A 19,360-nucleotide genomic window follows, 5' to 3' on the forward strand; every position below is an offset into this window, starting at 1 on the left:
GCTGGGCCCAGGCTCGCGGGGGTGGCCTCAGACTCAGCCTGGCTTCATGCTCCTGGGGGATTCTGGGGCTCCCCACCTGCAGCACGGCCAGGCCCCGCCTTGCTCACCTGCTCGTTCTTGTACAGCCACATGTTGGCCAGGCTGAGGGCTGCGAACAGCTTGGACTTGTGGCCCTTGAGCTCCAGGGTGCCACACTTCTGGCAGTGAGTGCTGCTGGCCCGGCGGGGCTGGGGGCTGACCAACCGCTGCTCTGCCACCTTCCTCTGCAAGGTGGAGCACCACTCATTCCTCTGAGCTGCAGGGCACAGCAGGGGCAGGGTGGAGGCAGGCAGTGAGTGTTCACACACAGTCAGTCACCACCGGCTCTGGGTGTAGCCAGGACACCACGGACAGAGCCCAGCCAGGAGCCGGCCCTGGACACCCCTCCCACCCTCTAGGCTCAGGAAGCAGAGCAGGGATGAGCAACTGGCCCAGCAGCAGCAGAGGGGCACTTGCTGTGGCAGATCTGGAGGAGCTCTCCGTGGCGGCAGGCTGGGTTGGGGGAGCAGCAAGCGCTGTCACTGGGAAGTAGGGACTCCACGGGGAAGCAGTGACTGAGGGAGGCTGTGGGTGGGGGTGTAGGGAGAGGAATGGTCCATACAGGGGGCACAGAAATCGGGCTGGAGGAAGCAGCTGTGGCAGGGGGAAGAGTTGTGGATGCAGGCACCTAAGGGAGTTTGGGCCGAAGGACCTGCAGCGGGGGAGAGGGCTCTGGCTGGGTGAGGGGAAAGCTCTAGTCAGGGGCTGTGGATTAGGGCCGTCTCTGGCTGGGGGGTGCTCTGGCTGGGGGCTGTGGATGGGGGGTGGTTTCTGGAGGGGGCGTTTCTGGCCGGGGGTCTATCTCACCTTCATTTTCAGCTCTGAAGAGAAAGATCCTGTGGCTCGTGACGACCTGGAACTTGTTCTCCTTCGTGGCACGTGCCATCTCGATGACAGAGAGTGGGATCACACCCTTGGGATACGGCTCCTGGAATGACTCCATGAGGGTTACACCCCAGACTCTGACAGGACCCCATTGCCCCCGCTGGCAGTGCACCCCCTTCAGGCAGGGTCCAGGGAGTTTGCTTTGAGCTAACAGTGTTTACATGGTCCTTTTGTTACCTAGAACCTCTGTGTTCTTGGGGAACCAGGGTGCAGTACCCAGCCTGTCTGACTCATGAAAGACCTTCCCCGCCCCCCAGCCTCTGCTTGAACCAAAACCGATCAGAAGAAAGACTTATAAAATGCAATGAAAAGACAGTGGGAGACACACCTAACCCCCTGGGATAAGGGCGACAGGATTAAGGAAACTCCCCTAGCTTCATCTGCATCAAAGATGGGACAAGGAGGCATCTTCATTAGCATACAGAATGGAGAACAGAGATTCCAAGGCAAGAACCGCACAGAACTTTGGGACCAGAAAAGCTGGGAAGCACTGCATCATGGGGGATCTCTGCTCCAGATGCTAATGAACCCACATCTGCACACACCCAGCTCAGTAGTTATCAGACCAATTCTAGTAATAAATCCTTTATTGGTATCCAAAATAGTGAAGCTGCCTAATTGCATTGTGAGCTCCCTCGAAGAAACACCGCCCACAGCCAGGAACGATCAGCTTCCATTATCTAGCCTGAACAAAACAACTTTGGACTATTCCCTTGAGCCATCAGTGTACACATAAACAAATCTAGTGTTCTCCATTGAACCATTTATGTTTCTCTACAAAAAAAACCTATCCATGCTCAAGTAAGTGCCTGGATACAAAATCTGCTTCAGTTCCACTGGGACTTCATCTTCTCCTGACTGATCGTGCTGGGGGCTCTGCCCTCAGCTACCACCACGACCACCACCTGGGACCCCCGATCGATTCAAGCTTCACAGGGTGGTGAGAATCCAGCTCTCTCTGCCTCTAGGTACAGCCTTCTGACCCTGACTTGTGTGATCAGTTATAGTTTTCTAAACCTGACTTTTATAATCAAGTTTAAGTTAGATTTAATATTATAACTGTTTTGTTTGTTTGGCTCCCCTATGGTTATTACCTGGCAATACATAACTTTCATGGTTAAGCTGGTTGCTTCTCTCTCTTTCTTTCTCTCTCTCTCTCTCTCCCCCTTGTGGGTGTTTTTTGGCTTCCTCATTTGCTCTGTAGCAACGCTCCTCGTACCTAAACTAAAAGATCCCTGCAGTGCCCAAAAATCCTGTGGGGTTTGCTCATCAAGTGGGTTACCAGAACAATTGTAACGTGAAAGTGGGGATAGGGACGTGCTGAACCTGGGACATATGAGGGTGGCAGCTTGGAAGTGCTGCTCGACCCAACCTACTGAGTCTAGGGACATAGAAGGCGTCAGCTTGGGAGTGCTGATTAACCTGGTCCTCTCTTGTGTGTGTCCATCTAATTCTGGGGCTGGAAGAACCCAGCCCTGGGGAACCTAGGTCCTGCAGGCTAGCTCCATTGGAGGAACTTGCAGCAGGGCTCCGTATGAGAACACAAGTGATACCAGCTATACATTGATAGAAATACAGAACTCCCTCTCTCCCCCCGAAGAGTAACCGTAATAAATGAGTATACCCCAAAGTAACAGGCAAAGCTGGTGGTACTTTCCTAGTCCAGCCCCCTCCCAGCCCTAATAAGGCAGGGCAGTGGGGTAACTGCATGCCCAGAGAGAGGAGGGCTCTTCTTGAAGATGAGGCCGTGCAAGGCCAGGATCAGAGCCGAATTCCTGGCTTGCAGTCCAATGCTCAGACCAAGCTGTGTCCCAATACATCTCAGTGACTCCTGGCCCCAAGTACAGGCCAGAAGTGGTGGAGTTGCCACCCAAGCGTTAAAGAAGGAGAAAGGTCACGTGGCATAGTGCTCACACCAGGCCTGTTCAGCAGTGCCCGGCGCCGTGTGGAACTGGGCTAAGTGAGCTCTGCTCTAGGAACAGTTTTACCATCGCTCTGCACTAGAGTGACTGACGACATGAGGTGCAGGACACTGGGGAACAGGGCCCACCATGCTACCCAGCTGGGTTCTGCACAGTGGCTCTACTGCCATCCACCTCCTTACCCAAGCTGGGGCCTGGCTTCCGCACCAGCGTGGCTGGGGGAGGTTCTGCATTCTGCTCCAACAGCACCAGGTGAGAGTTCCCAGCACTCCCAGCAGGTGAGCCCTGGCAAGCTGCTGGCCAAGTGCGTGTAAGCAGGATCTGAATGAATGCTTCCCTGACAGCTAGGTGGGAGGGGGAAAGAGACCCTGGGTGTGTTTATGTAAATACAGTTTGCTCCCGCTTTGCTTAGATTTGGTAGCTATCAGCTGATGGGGCAGTGTTTTGCTCATTGTAATCAACTTGGCTGATGTTGGGTCACAAATTATGTTAGTACTGAATGTGGAGGTAGTGAAATATGGTTACCAATGTTTGTAATTATTGTGGGAATACAGAAAAGGAGGACTGTGCTTAACCTGTCCCAAAGGAGGGAGTCACTTTCAGTGTAAAGAACCTTGATAAAACAATGGCTCAAATGTTTGAGTACTGTAAAAGTTAAAGGACAGACTAGATTTTTCCAGTCTGGAAGCTCTATGTCTTCAACCAGAATCCTCTGTAAGACTGGTTCAATAGGTTTCTCCTCACTGTTGAAAGAATAAAGCTAAATGGACTATACTAGGAGCTGATTTTGGTATGTTAAATAGCACATTGAGCGCTGAAACCAGTTGTGGTGAGACTGTTTCTGCCTAGACCTAAAATCACTCATGGCAGGACTATATTTTTGCACAGAGCCAAAATCACTAAGAGACTGCCCAGCAGGAACAGCAAGCAGGCTGGCAGTGGAGAGGTGTGATGAGTGAATAAGATGCCTCTTACCTCCCAACCAGGGAACTCTGGGTCTGCACTGACCAATGGCAGCAACAGTGAGTGGGGTGCAGAGAAGGGTCAGGCATGTGAAGGGAACTTTTGGGTTGCTTAAGACCCTGAGGGGGAAAGGAGCACTGCCAGCAGATCAAGGGAAGTGATTATTCCCCTCTGTTCAGCACTGGTGAGGCCACATCTGGAGTACTGCGTCCAGTTTTGGGCAACCCACTGGAGAAAGGAAGTGGAAAAATTGGAGAGAGTCCAGCAGAAGGCAACAAAAATGAACAGGGGGCTGGGGCACATGACTTATGAGGCGAGGCTGAGGGAACTGGGCTTTTTTAGTCTGCGGAAGAGAATAGGTGAAGGGGGATTTTATATCAGCCTTCAGCTACCTGAAAGGGGGGGGGGGGTTCCAAAGAGGATGGAGTTTGGCTGTTCTGAGTGGTGGCAGATGACTGAACAAGGAACAATGGTCTCAAGTTGCAGCAGGGGAGGTCTAGGTTGGATATTAGGAAACACTATTTCACTAGGAGGGTGGTGAAGCACTGGAATGGGTTACCTAGGGAGGTGGTAGAATCTCCATCCTTAGAGGTTTTTAAGATCAGGCTTTTCAAAGCCCTGTCTGGGATGATTTAGTTGGTGTCGGTCCTACTTTGAGTAGGGGATTGGACTAAATCATAGAATCATAGAATCTCAGGGTTGGAAGGGACCTCAGGAGGTCATCTAGTCCAACCCCCTGCTCAAAGCAGGACCAAACCCAACTAAATCATCCCAGCCAGGGCTTTGTCAAGCCTGACCTTAAAAACCTCTAAGGAAGGAGATTCCACCACCTCCCTAGGTAACCCATTCCAGTGCTTCACCACCCTACTAGTGAAAAAGTTTTTCCTAATATCCAACCTAAACCTCCCCCTCTGCAACTTGAGACCATTACTCCTTGTTCTGTCATCTTCTACCACTGAGAACAGTCTAGATCCATCCTCTTTGGAACCCCCTTTCAGGTAGTTGAAAGCAGCTATCAAATCCCCCCTCATTCTTCTCTTCTGCAGGCTAAACAATCCCAGTTCCCTCAGCCTCTCCTCATAAGTCCTGTGTTCCAGCCCCCTAATCATTTTTGTTGCCCTCTGCTGGACTCTCTCCAATTATCCACATCCTTCTTGTAGTGTGGGGCCCAAAACTGGACACAGTACTCCAAATGAGGCCTCACCAGTGCTGAGTAGAGGGGAATGATCACATCCCTCGATCTGCTGGAAATGACCCTACTTATACAACCCAAAATGCCATTAGCCTTCTTGGCAACAAGGGCACACTGTTGACTCATATTCAGCTTTTCGTCCACCGTAACCCCTAGGTCCTTTTCTGCAGAACTGCTGCCCAGCCATTCGGTCCCTAGTCTGTAGCAGTGCATGGGATTCTTCCATCCTAAGTGCAGGACTCTGCACTTGTCCTTGTTGAACCTCATCATATTTCTTTTGGCCCAATCCTCTAATTTGTCTAGGTCCCTCTGTATCCTATCCCTACCCTCCAGCGTATCAACCACTCCTCCCAGTTTAGTGTCATCTGCAAACTTGCTAAGGGTGCAGTCCACACCATCCTCCAGATCGTTAATGAAGATATTGAATAAAACCGGCCCCAGCACTGACCCTTGGGGCACTCCACTTGATACCGGCTGCCAACTAGACATGGAACCATTGATCACTACCCGTTGAGCCCAACCATCTAGCCAGTTTTCTATCCACCTTACCGTCCATTCATCCAGCCCAGACTTCTTTAACTTGCTGGCAAGAATACTGTGGGAGACTGTATCAAAAGCTTTGCTAAAGTCCAGAAATAGCACATCCACTACTTTCCCCTCATCCACAGAGCCGGTTATCTCATCATAGAAGCCAATTAGATTAGTCAGGCATGACTTGCCCTTGGTGAATCCATGCTGACTGTTCCTGATCACTTTCCCCTCCTTTAAGTGGTTCAGAATTGATTCCTTGAGGACCTGTTCCATGATTTTTCCAGGGACTGAGGTGAGACTGACTGGCCTGTAGTTCCCTGGATCTTCCTTCTTCCCTTTTTTAAAGATGGGCACTACATTAGCCTTTTTCCAGTCATCCGGGACCTCCCCTGATTGCCATGATTTTTCAAAGATAATGGCCAATGGCTCTGCAATCTCATCGGCCAACTCCTTTAGCACCCTCGGATGCAGCGCATCCGGCCCCATGGACTTGTGCTCGTCCAGCTTTTCTAAATAGTCCCGAACTACTTCTTTCTCCACAGAGAGCTGGTCACCTCCTCCCCATACCATGCTGCAGAGTGCAGCTGTCTGGGAGCTGACCTTGTCTGTGAAGACAGAGGCAAAAAAAGCATTGAGTACACTAGCTTTCTCCACATCCTCTGTCACTAGGTTCCCTCCCTCATTCAGCAAGGGGCCCACACTTTCCTTGACTTTCTTCTTGTTGCTAATATACCTGAAGAAACCCTTCTTGTTACTCCTAACATCTCCGGCTTGCTGCAACTCCAAGTGTGATTTGGCCTTCCTACTTTCACTCCTGCATGCCTGAGCAATACTTTTATACTCCTCCCTGGTTATTTGTCCAATCTTCCACTTCTTGTAAGCTGTTTTTTTGTGTTTAAGACGAGCAAGGATTTCACTATTGAGCCAAGCTGGTCACCTGCCATATTTACTTTTCTTCCTACACATCGGGATGGTTTGTTCCTGCAACCTCAGTAAGGTTTCTTTAAAATACAGCCAGCTTCCCTCAACTCCTTTCCCCGTCATGTTATTCTCCCAGGGGACCTTGCCCATCAGTTCCCTGAGGGAGTCGAAGTCTGCTTTTCTGAAGTCCAGGGTCTCTGTTCTACTGCTCTCCTTTCTTCCTTGTGTCAGGATCCTGAACTCGACCATCTCATGACCTCCTGCGGTCTCTTCCAACCCTAATCTTCTATGATTCTATGAAAAGGACACTGCCCAACCTACTTGTGGTGGGTCTTTTACTCATAGTTTATGTTTATGAACTCTCTTTGTATTTTTTTCCCAAATTAATGCCAAGTTACTTCCCTCCTTTTATTAAAAGTTTCTTTTCTACACGCAGACTTTGTGCTTGTGAGTGGGGAGGAAGTATTGCCTCTCAGAGGTGCCCAGGTGTGATATGTACATTTCCCAGGTTACTGATGTGACGAAGTGGGGCTGTTCTTAATGTTTCCTCTGAATACTGTGTGGGTGCCTCAGTTTCTGGCCGACACTCTGTCTCCGTGGCAACTAATGGCCCGGGACCTTCTCCCCTGCAAGGGGATGCTAAAGGTGTAGGAGAATAAAGAGATCAGGTGACCTCCTGGGGGAAAGAGACAAAGGCCAGAAAGGAGGGGCTGGAGGGGGCTTTTCAGTCTGGAGCTGTCTGGGGACGGGAAGTGAGGGCAGACGGGGTTGTCTGCCTCGTTGGGCCCCAGAATGGACCCGGCTAAGGGGTCCCGTTCGCTGTACCTACAAGCTCTGTTTTAGACCATGTTCCTGTCATCTAATAAACCTCTGTTTTACTGGCTGGCTAAGAGTTACGTCTGACTGCGAAGCAAAGTGGGGGTCCGTGCAGGACCCTCTGGCTTCCCCAGGACCCCGCCTGGGCGGACTCGCTGTGGAACGCGCACGGAGGGGCATATGCTGAATGCTCCAAGGAGAGACCCAGGAGGTGAAGCCGTGTGAGCTTCTTGACCTGAAGACAGTCTGCTCCAAGAGAGAGGAGACTCCCCAAAGTTCTGACCGGCTTTGTGGGGAGCAGTTCCAGAGCAACGCCCAGGGACTTCGTGACAACTGGGTGGGGGCTCAAACCGGTTCTGTGTTGGAATGATGGAAAAGAACTCCTAGATATTGAACCCAGCCCTGGCTGCTGCTGGCTCCACCTGGCAGAAGGATTACACATGCATAGGTGCTGCCCTGTAATGCCTCTGGGATGGCAGGGGGTGTGAATGGACAGGACTTGGCCCAGCTTGACTCAGAGCCCAAACCAAGTCCCTGGTGCTGACAAAGTGAGCAAACAGCTTGGCGCTTGGGCCCAGGAGCCCACAGTGCACGTGCCTTGAGAGGCCATGAACAAGGAGCCCTCCAGCATTACGCACCCACGTCTCAGAGCCAAGCACATACGACTCCCTGGCTCTGGCATGTTCCTCTAGGTGCGTGTTCCTGGGATATTCCTCATCCACAGTACTGGGGTGGGCACATACACAGCCTTCCCTAAGAATGTCTCCCTGGTCAGGTGAGACGCTCTCGGGCCCCATCCTGGGCTGTTCCCAGGATCAGGCCACATACACACTGGGAGCTGCACAGCTCTTGGCTACTAGCTGCACCATTCCAGTGCACCTGGGGGCAGTAGAGTCCTGGGTGCCCAAGAAAGCAGCCCGGCTCAGCTCCTTGGCACCCTGCTGGGGTGCTGCATGTCACTGGTGTGCAGGGCCCTATTTCAGCCTGAGTTCCCCTCTCTCTGAGCACGAGCCCAGACCCTGCCCTGCGCCCAGGGCAACACAAACACCCCCAGCTCAGGCCAATGCACCCTGCTGTCCTGGGAAGGCTCCCTGGGCATCTGGCTAAGGGGAACCCCTCCCAAAGCTGGGGGACATGGGGCTGTTCAAGGGGGAAATACACCATTCCCCTGCCCCACCTTCCCGCGGACTCACAGGGCAGAACCAGTTTCCCTCATCCCCCAGCCTGGTCACAGCCCGAAGGGGGAGGGGCAGAGGGCACTGCAGCAGGGAATACAGGGGCAGAAAGAAAATGGAAACTGCTATGCATCAGGGCTCAAGGGGGTGCCCCTGCTCCTGTTAAACAAACTGGGACACCCCACTCCCACCCCTAACCCTTCCCCTTTCCCCATTAACCTCACCCCATCTCTACCCCAGCCCTTCCCCCTCTTCATCAACTTCATCCCCTAATCCCATCCCATCTCCCAACCCAAGCCCTCCCCCCTCCTCATCAAATTCATCCCCTTCCCTCACTCTTCCCCCTCTCCTTCAACCTCATACACTAATCCCACCCCATCCTCTAACTCTTTCCTCTCCCCCATCAATCTCATCCGGTAAATCCACCCCATCCCTTAACCAGGTCTTAATTTATAATGAAAGAGGTGCTGGAGCTCAGGCCCTGCACAGATTAAGCACCATCTGTGAGGCCAGAGAGTGGCGGCTGCTGACTGGGTGCCCAGCTCAGGACAGAATTAAGGGTGGCATGGTATGGAGGTGCCAGAGCTATTAACTGCCAAGTCTAGAGGTGCTGGGGCTCAGCCCCCGCACAAATTAAGCACTGCCCCCAACGCTGCCCCTCTCCCCTTCTCCTAACCCTGCCTTCCATCCCAGCCCCACCCCTCTCTCTGTCCTGCCAGCCCATCCCCTGACTGGGCCCTGGTAGCACACTGCCCGCTGTGCAGCTGGGCTGAGGTCCATGCAGACTTACCTTCTCGCTGTGGAAGTACATGAGGTTTTTCCCATCAAATCTGACAAAGCGTCTCTGGAAAACGTAATTCCTGGTGGGAGGGCAGAGGAGGGGAGGCTGCTGGGGTCAGACCCTGGCAGAGCCCTGGCCCAAGAGACACCCTCAGACCAGCTAGAGCCCACTGCAGAAACAAGGGGAGGGCACTCCTGCAGGAGGTGAGAGCAGGGCTCCATGGCTCAGACTCCCCTGCCCAGAAGTCCTGCTGCACCATCCCAGCAACCCGACTGGCCCAGAAGGTCTAGGCAGGCATGACACACATGGCAAGGCTCCCAGCAGTTGTAGGCCTAGTTGCAGCTGGCAGCCTCACCCAGCATGGCAGCACCCAGTGTTTTCACATGCCAAGAGGCACCAGTGCCTGCCATGGAGCAAACCAGCCTCCCCTGGGCAGACAGTAACTCCAGGAGTGGAGCCTGGGAAAAGCCAGTGTGGATCCCAAACCCATCTCCAACCAGAGCTGCACATGGCCTTATCCAGGCACAGGGTGGGGACCTGCTCATCACTCACCAAGGCCCCCCGACGGGCACTCACAAAACCTCCCTGGGGCTGGGCACTTACCCCTGCGGGGAGAGCTTGTCCAGCCAGCCGCTGAGCATGGTGGGAGGACGCTCGGACAGCAAGGTGTAGCTGGCGTATGGGGAGATGGTCAAGTCATCCAGGACCTCGTCTGAGTAGAGGTGAGACGGGAGGCTGAACTGGGAGCCCTCAGCCTGGGGAGCCTCCACCATGGCATAGTCCTTCGTGTCGTTCTGGAGGATCCAGTCGATCCGCTGGGCCCGGCTCTCGTGCTCCTCGGCTGTTCCCTCGCTGCTGCACTCGCTGCTGGTCCTGCGGGTGGAACACGGCCTGCTGCTTTCTGGATGAGGGGCAGCTGGGGTCCAGCAGCCTCCAGGCAGCACAGACACAGCCTCAGACCTAGCCCTGCCCCACTCCTCCCCACAGAGCCAATGCTCAGCCCCAGCCCATGCTCCACAGGGCACCGGATGAGATGTTTAGGTTGCACCTGTGGGGTCCGGGAGTGGAGATGTGATGCTGTGTGTCACTGCCACACGTAGTGCCCCACAGCCCCCAGCTGGCTCCCACAAACCTTAAACGACAAGGAGCCATGTGGGACCCCAACATGGGTGCAGAGCACCCCCTAAACATATGCTCTGGAATTGCTCACAGAAAGCAGCATCCTTGGGCTGCCAGTGGGGTCTAACCCCTCTTCTTCCCCTCACACCCTGGCACCAATCCCCCCTTCTGCCACGCAAACCCCAGCACCAACCCACTCATGTCCCACAAACCCCCGCACCGACCCCCCCCCCCAGCTCCTCAAACTTCAGCACTCCACCCCCGCCCCTCAAACCCCGGCACCAACCCCTCCCCTCCCACCCCACAAACCCTGGCACTGACCTTCCCTCCACTCCTCAAACTCCATCACCCCCCCTTCTGTCCCTCAAACCATGGCATCGCCCCCCTCCCGCCCCACAAACCCCAACTGTGTGAGAGAGGGGACTGTAGCATGGCACACAGGATAGCAACTAGGGCCAGGAGATGTTGCTGCTGTTGCCTACTCTGATCTTGTCTCTGCTTGTTTTCCTTTCTCTAGCTTTGGCACCCACCCTTCTTCCATGGGGCACCCACTTGTCTTGGTCTGTCATTTTTAATCCTCTTACTTCAGCTCCCTCCATTTCTTCTAGAAGGCCTGTAAATCCTCTGTAATAGAATGCGAAACTGCAGTCAACCCATATGTGGTACAGAAGAACATGACATGGTGTCAGGAGTAAACTAAGAACAGAAACCGAAGGAAAACAGCAACAGAGGTTGCAGACAAAAGGAGCAGCAACAAAGGTTGCAGGGTCTCATCAACATGACCCAGAGAACTTCAGCTTTAATAAACCTTCAGATTGGACAGACCAGAAGCAATATTTTGCAAGATTTCACATTGCTCCCAAACTGCACAAAGAAACTGGAGATATACAGGTATCTTCTTTAATTTATGCTATGAGAAGGCAAGCAGAATGAATCTTTCAATCCTCTGACTTTACTGAAGACAGTCATAAAGAAGACTATGAAAGGGTTCTGGCTATGTTTGATGCATACTTTAGACTGCAGAGAAAAACGACTTATGAAAGAGCATGTATTCACCAGAGAATTCAAGAACCAGGGGGAAATGTTGAATGTTTTATAAGAACTCTGAATTAATTGCCTGAAAACTGATTTTGGGAATGCAAAACATGAAAATATCAGAGAGAGGTTGGTCTTGGGTTAACAGATATAAACCTTTCACAGCAGCTACAAATGAAGAGAGATTTAACCCTAGCCACCGCTATACAGATAGCAAAACAGTCTGAAATGATGAAAAAGCAAAACCTAGAGAAACTTGAAAAACCTGTGTAAAGCTGAGCCAGTGAAGGATTAACAATCAGCAAGCTAGGGGACCTATAAGCAAATCCTTAAGGGCATATCAAAAGGGTCTTGCAATAGTAAACAGAGCATTCCTTGTAGATAGTTAGCAAAGCCACATTTAGTAGACTAGAATCTTTAACGTGTTTGCCTGTATTGTTAGTGAATCAAAGAGTAGATGCTAAGTGTATTTGTCTGTGTTTAGCTGTCTTTGTGGGGGAGGGATAGCTAGGGTGACCAGACAGCAAGTGTGAAAAATTGGGACAGGGGGTGGGGGATAATAGGACCCTATACAAGAAAAAGACCCCAAAATTGGGACTGTCCCTATAAAATCGGGACATAGGGCAGGGAGCAGCAACCTTTCAGAAGTGGTGTGCCGAGTCTTCATTTATTCACTCTAATTTAAGGTTTTGCATGCCAGTAATACATTTTAATGTTTTTAAAAAGTCTCTTTAAGTCTATAATATATAACTAAACTATTGTTGTATGTAAAATAAATAAGGTTTTTAAAATGTTTAAGAAGCTTCATTTAAAATTAAATTAAAATGCAGAGCCCCCCGGACCAGTGGCCAGGACCTGGGCATGTGAGTGCCACTGAAAATCAGCTCGCGTGCCGCCTTTGGCACATGTGCCATAGGTTGCCTACCCCTGCCCTAAGGATACCTCAGTGGTTTGTGCATTGGCCTGCTAAACTCAGGATTGTAAACTCAATCCTTGAGAGGGACATTTACGGATCTGGGGCAAAAAACTGCCTGGGGATTGGTCCTGCTTTAAATTGGGGGTTGGACTAGATGACCTCCTGAGGTCCCTTCCAAGCCTGATATTCAATGATATCTTGTTAGAAGTTTAACCATGTAACCAGATTAGCTTGTAGATGCTAATTCCTTTTCATGTCTTAATTGCCTTCTATTATGCATAAGGCTGGTTCAGTTAATCGTAAAATCACAGATGTAAGATACTGTAGGAAACTAACATCATTTACATTGTCTTGAACTCACTATGCTGTAATGAAATATTAGCTAATTGCCTGATGTGAATGAATGCAACTAGTTTATCTGTGTCTGCAGAGGAAATAGAAGATTAGCGTCAAAGCAACGCTCCACAGACAATCTGCACTGCCTCTTCCTCAGGGGCAGGTCCTGATGTGACAAGAGGCTTGCCAGCTTGCTAGAGGGCTTTAAAAGAACACCCCAGGCCTTATCCTGCCAGCTCTAGTCTGCTTAAACTTTGAATAGGAAAAGTCATAAGATGGAGATCTTCCAAATAATGATTTGGAATAACCTGGAAAATACTTGGAAAGACTTGAACAGACTCTACACCTGGACTTCCTATTGGACTATACCCCTTAAATTGATTCCGGAAAGATTTTTACAAATCAGCAGCTTCACCTCACCATCTCTGCTGTGAAATTGGCCTATGGACTTTAACCATTGTAACTCTCCTCTTTATTTCCCCTTTCTATTATTAAACCTGTAGTTTTTAGTTATTAAAGGAGTGGTATCAGCAGGATTATTGGGTAAGATCTGAGACTCCAACTGACCTGGAGATAATGTCCGGTCCTTTGGGATTGGTGAACCTCACATATGGTGTACCAGGTTTTCAATAACCCCTCTCTATATTAGACTTTGCTGTCTAGTTGGAAGTCAAGGGCTGGAATGCTTAAAGGGGACTGTACCTGGCTACTTGTTGATCAATGTGGTGCTACAGAAGCTGTTTTGTTACTGGCTTGGTGAATCTAATTATAGAATAAACTCTATTCCTTCCAATCTGCTCTGAGTGTAGCATTCTCAGTGTGGCCCATCCAGGTGCCCAAAGTCACAACCTGCAACTAGCTTAGAAACTGTAGATAGACACTTGGCTGTTAAAAGTAATTCTCCTAAAACCCCTGAGGCAAGGAGAGAGAACTCCAGGGCTAAAAGGGACAAATTCCAGCCTACATGCACAAAGTGTGGAAAAAGTCATCTCCTAAGAGATGATGCATGTCCAGCCAGAGGTGTGCAGTATAATAAATGCATGAAATATGGACATTTTGCAGCTGTTTCCTGCACCAAAACAGTCAAGGCATTGACTGATATTACAGCAAAGAGCCATTTGTTTCTGGGATCTATCAGTGTAATTACAAAGAGCCTGCATGGAGAGTGAAATTGAATACTCACAGCAAGACAATTGGACATTAAAATTGACTCGGAGCTGGCATCAGCATTATCGCAGATGGGACCTATAGTCACCTTCAACCCTTCCCAGAGTTAAAGTTACCTGACAACTCTGACTAACCCTGAAGGGATTCTAAACTGCGTGGACCAGTTCACCACAGAAACCACTTACAAAGACAAAAGCTTTGCTTTCAGAGTACATGATCAAAGACCAACAGCCTTCTCAGCCACAGCACAGCAGCCATGTTGTGCCTAGTGAGAAAGGAAAAACTCAACAGAGTACTTGATTTTGTACTTTTGAAAGGAGACCCAGTACAAATCAACTTAAGAGACAATTCTGAACCATATAGCATACAAACACCTGTACCAGAGACTTCTTGGAAGAGACTAGCTGCAGATTTAAGCAAATTCAGAGGACATCATTTCCTGGTCATCATGAACTATTTTTCCAGGTTTATAGAAATAATGTACTTGAAAGACATAACATGTTGAAGTGTTATCGAGAAACTGAAGTGCGCTTTTGCTCACTTCCATATTCCACAACAACTACTGATGGACAATGGACCACAATTCACTGCCAAATGAAATACAAGATTGATCATATTATAGGCAGTCCACACTCCCCAAATTGAATGGAGAGGCTGAGATAGCTGTAGAGACAGGCAAAAAAATCCTACAGCAGGAAGAACCATTCCTTGCTCTTCTAAGTAACAGATCAATGCCAATAGCAGCTACTTGTTGTAGGAGCAACAATGATCTGTATGCTATGTATAACTTGTATGCTCAAAAGGTCTGCTACACTTTCCCCCACCCTTTTGTCTCATCTCCCTCTTTGAATACCTGTGAAGTGGCTTTCCCCCTCCCCCTCCCTCCTGGAATACTTGTGGGATGAATGGGCTGCTTGAACAGCTGGAAGATCAGAAGAGCTTCCAGGTAGACAAGGTGTCTGGAACTCTGATTAGGCAGTGATCACACACCCAATGCATGGACACTGTCCGAGGTGGAGTGTGACCAAACAGACGCAGCCAAGTCATCTCTAGTCGCAGGCCACGAGGAGCAGGTCCTTAAAAGGGGAAGGGGCCATGTGCTCAGCAGTGCACTCACAAGATTGTACCTCCTGCAAAGGACCTTTGCCCAGACCGCCTGGTCAGTGGTTCGCCGCTTTGCATTCCGTTGTGCCTCGGGAAGACTTACCTTCATCACATCATCCATCACTGCACTGTGGACACTTACTCTGAAGGATCCTGACATCTCCAATGCCGTGCCTGTCCTGGGAGTGTGAGTATGCGAGTGTGAGTATGACCCCCCCTCCCCTTCTTTTGAGCTTAGCTATCATTATAATAAATGTGCTGCTTTCTGCCAAACTCTGGTGGGTCATTAGTCCTCCCTAACCTTACTAGCTGGCCCAATTTCGGGTAACATTACTGGATATAGTCTGGCACAACTCCTGATGGGAAGACAACTCAGATTCTTTTCCAAAGTTGGAACAGTAGTTCTATCTCTGAATGGCCAGATATGAAGAGAATAGCCAAATCGGATAAAAAGGCTAAAAGAGCTTAGGAGCACTATTACAACAGATGTTGTTCACTTAGCAAACTGCCAAGTCCAGAACCTGGTGACCATGCTCATGTCAAACTGGATGAAGAAAATGAATGGACAATTCCTGCTGTTGTGAAGGAAAAGAATTCAGCACCAGATCATGTGTGACCGAGACCAAAAGTGGAGAATTCAGCAGAAACCATTGAAATATACAATTTGTTCTTCAAAAAGAACAATCAACAGAGCAAACTCTACAAATGACAAATGCAGAACAAGAAGGTGTCTCAAGGATTCCATACTGAGCATAGCTAGCCATTGCAACTAATGGACAGCCAGCTGACCAAGTTGTTACATGTTCGGGTATTGTAATTAGAAAACCAGCACAATTCAGAGACACTTAACAGACAAATCCTTACTGAACTTCAAAGACAGCATAAATATTGTAAATGGTGCAATACAGAATTTAAAGGGGGTGATGTGATGGAACGCTAAGCTGTATTATACTGTTCAGCCTGTAGGTGACAGTGTGTAAAATACCATATTTAAACTAACCTTCGTCAGATCTGGGAAAGCATTACAGTATCTTATGATGAACACAGCTGGTGTCAGATATTAGGAATGGCAATATACAAAAACCTGTAGGAGAACACTTCAACCTCCCTGACCACACAATAGCAGATCTTAAGGTGGCCATCCTGCAGCAAAAAAACTTCAGGACCAGACTTCAAAGAGAAACTGCTGAGCTTCAGTTCATCTGCAAATTTGACACCATCAGCTCAGGATTAAACAAAGACTGTGAATGGCTTGCCAACTACAGAACCAGTTTCTTCTCCCTTGGTTTTCACACCTCAACTGCTAGAACAGGGCCTCATCCTCCCTGATTGAACTAACCTCTTGCATCTGAAGAAGTGGGTATTCACCCACGAAAGCTCATGCTGCAGAACGTCTGTTAGTCTATAAGGTGCCACAGGATTCTTTGTTGCCTGAACTAACCTCGTTATCTCTAGCTTGCTTCTTGCTTGCATATATATACCTGCCCCTGGAAATTTCCACTACTTGCATCCGACAAAGTGGGTATTCACCCACGAAAGCTCATGCTGCAAAACATCTGTTAGTCTATAAGATGCCACAGGATTCTTGGCTGCTTTTACAGCTGGTGTGCACAAGTAAGGTCTGTAGCCACTACAGCTTTGGTAGAGAAGAACACGACACCCTCCATCAACCTCAAGTGAAGTGTGTGTGTGGGGTGCAGGGGGGGAGGGGAGATCATCTGCTAAATCTGACCATTCTATCACCCAGCTTCATGTGACATCCTGTCCCACAGCTCTCTGGAGTGTTATCAGTTAGACTGTAAGTTCTCCTGATGCCTTATTTGTCTTTAAAGCGCCTCATGCACAGTTGGTACTGCACAACTGTGGTAATCAGTTAATATACCGCACAGGAACACTGGACTAAGCGGAGGTTGTCTGGATGTAGCTGAGTCGGGCTGATTTGCTCGAGAAGTGTTGTAAATGTCTGTGGGTGCATTTGTGTGAGAAGGCAGGGCGTTTGCGTATGTGTGTCTGTGGGTCCATATGCATGCCTTTACGTTGCATTTCTTTGGGGTTGTGAGAAAGTTTGAATTTTGCATTACTGTTCCTTAGCAGCATTAACTGGTTTCAATGAGTTTTTGTGTCTAAATAATAAATTAATGGAAAACCTAGGCTGAATGTCAAGAAGCTTTTTCCCAGACACACAAGCTACATGAGGACATGGGACTTTTATTACAAAGCACAGACGATGCCACACTAGGCAACCACAAAATGTCGAGCACTGCCCTGGTGACATAAAGCAGCCCAGGAGCTGGCAGCTCTGCCCCTAAAAGTCACCCCAGTTCAGAGGAATCACTGGGGCTGCAGACTTTCACTAGTGGCTCCTGGGTCACTCCCACCCCTGAACCCTCGGGCAGGAGGAATGTCTTGGAGAGTCCCAACGCCCCTGCGATTCTGAGTGCCTGAGTGGCCCGCAGGGGCCATAGGCAACTGGACTTGAGTTACATCAGTCTGGAAGTGCTAACCTCATTCTGACCAAAGCCAGGTACAGGCTGGGTAGAGTACAATGTACAGTCAACCTGTGGAACTCATTGCCGGGGATGTTGTGAAGACCAAAACTATAACAGGGTTCAAAAATAATTAGATAGGTTCATGGAGGACAGGGTCCATCAATGGCTATTAGCTAAGATGGTCAGGGACACAATCCCATGCTCTGGGTGTCCCTAAGCCTCTGATTGCCAGAAGCTGGGAGTGAGTGGCAGGGGATGGATCACTAGCTGATTGCCTGTTCTATTCATTCCCTCTGGGGTACCTGGCATTGGCCACTGTCAAAAGACAGGACACTGGGCTAGATGGACAATTGGTTTGACTCTCCATGGCCATTCTTATGTTCTTAGATGTGGTCCAGAGTCTCCTGGATAGCTGTGCATTGACTCTCTCAAAGGAAACTTCAGCCATCTGACAGAGCCCAGCTCCCTCATCCATGGCTCTTGGGAGCCATCCTACAATCTCACTTCCAAAGGAGTGAGTCTTCCTAGTCTTTTCTGAAGCATTTAAAGCATTTCTTAGCTGCAAAAATTCTATTCCAGCAAGCACATGAGCAAGGCACCTCCAGGGGAAATGAAAATGCTAATCTGCTAGTGAGACCCTGGTGCCCACTGATCAGCTAAACCATGCTCATGCAGAAGTAACTCCCTAGGACTCAGGGATTCTCACTGTTACACACTGTGTGCACCTCGCACTAAATGAGGGCAGCAGATCTTCAACTTAGATCCTTCCATTCCAAAGGCACAGGCCCCTAATTCTTGAGCTGTAGGAGAGCCTTCATTAGTTAATGGCTGGCTACAGGGAGATGATGACATGCAGCCTTTGATGCTATCCAGTACTAGCTGGTCCATTACCACACACATACACCTCGACCTCGATATAACGCTGTCCTTGGGAGCCAAAAAATCTTATCGCGTTATAGGTGAAACTGTGTTATATTGAACTTGCTTTGATCCACTGGAGTGAGCAACCCTGCCCCGCCCCAAGCACTGCTTTACCGCCTTATATCCAAATTCGTATTATATCGGGTGGTGTTATATCGAAGTAGCAGTGTATTTGTGACTGTGTATGTAGTCATCTCCTCCATGTAAAGAACATAAGACAAGATGACTCTGATGACTGGAGGCCATGACAAATCATCTCAGCTTTGCTCTTCTTATTATTGTTTATGTCACCAAGGCTCTTTGATACCACATGTACCAAGCACATTCCTCTCTCTTTCTGTTTTAAAGTATAATCACTCAGCTTCAAGGACACGGACAGAGTCAATACTAGGCACCGAGTCTCCCCATGCCATTCAGCATCAAGGAGTATCGAAATAACTCTGCTCCAAATACTGAGCCTATTCATGGTGGCTTCCCTCACAGCACTAGCACAGAGAGGGAGAAATTCACCTCTGTGCAGAGACTAGCACAAAGAGGATGTAAATGAAACCAAAATGGGGCACAGATCTTGGGCTGGCCTGGGCCACAAACTGTGACGCTGGAAATGGACATTCACCAAGTTCTAGGTGTCTGGGTCTTGGGTCTCTCGCTGCAGAGATTTAGGCTAGGTCTACGCTTTGGGGGGTGTGTGTCAACCTAAGATACACAACTTCAGCTACGCGAACAGCATAGCTGAAATCGGCATATCTCAGATCAATTTACCTGGCCATGCAGACGGCGGCGAGTTGACCGCTGCCACTCCCCCATTGACTCCGCTTTTGCCTCTCGCCACGGTGGAGTTCCGGAGTCGACGGCAGAGCGATCGGGGATCGATTTTATCGTGTCTACACTAGACACAATAAATCGATCCCCGATAGATTGATCACTACCCGCAATGACTTGGCTTCAGCTCTGTTAGCAAGGCAGGACAACGAACTGGTGTTTGCGAGACAAATCAATGGGAAAAGCC

At 49.5% G+C, this 19,360-nt stretch overlaps 1 protein-coding gene across 6 annotated transcripts in view; it reads right to left on the bottom strand.

Moving 5' to 3' along the window:
* Nucleotides 1-19,360, bottom strand: part of ARAP3 (ArfGAP with RhoGAP domain, ankyrin repeat and PH domain 3) — a 73,899-nt gene that overhangs the window by 28,725 nt on the left and 25,814 nt on the right. For all 6 annotated transcript variants that reach the window (XM_039483848.1, XM_039483849.1, XM_039483847.1 and 3 more), the window contains 4 exons: nt 9,868-10,137; nt 9,274-9,343; nt 886-1,006; nt 108-295 (listed from right to left, as the gene is read on the bottom strand). In XM_039483848.1, coding sequence (XP_039339782.1) covers nt 108-295; nt 886-1,006; nt 9,274-9,343; nt 9,868-10,137 — 649 coding nt within the window. The remainder of the gene's footprint in view (nt 1-107; nt 296-885; nt 1,007-9,273; nt 9,344-9,867; nt 10,138-19,360) is intronic.

This window comes from Mauremys reevesii, linkage group 8 (assembly GCF_016161935.1).
Source record: "Mauremys reevesii isolate NIE-2019 linkage group 8, ASM1616193v1, whole genome shotgun sequence".
Lineage (NCBI taxonomy): Eukaryota > Metazoa > Chordata > Testudines > Geoemydidae > Mauremys > Mauremys reevesii.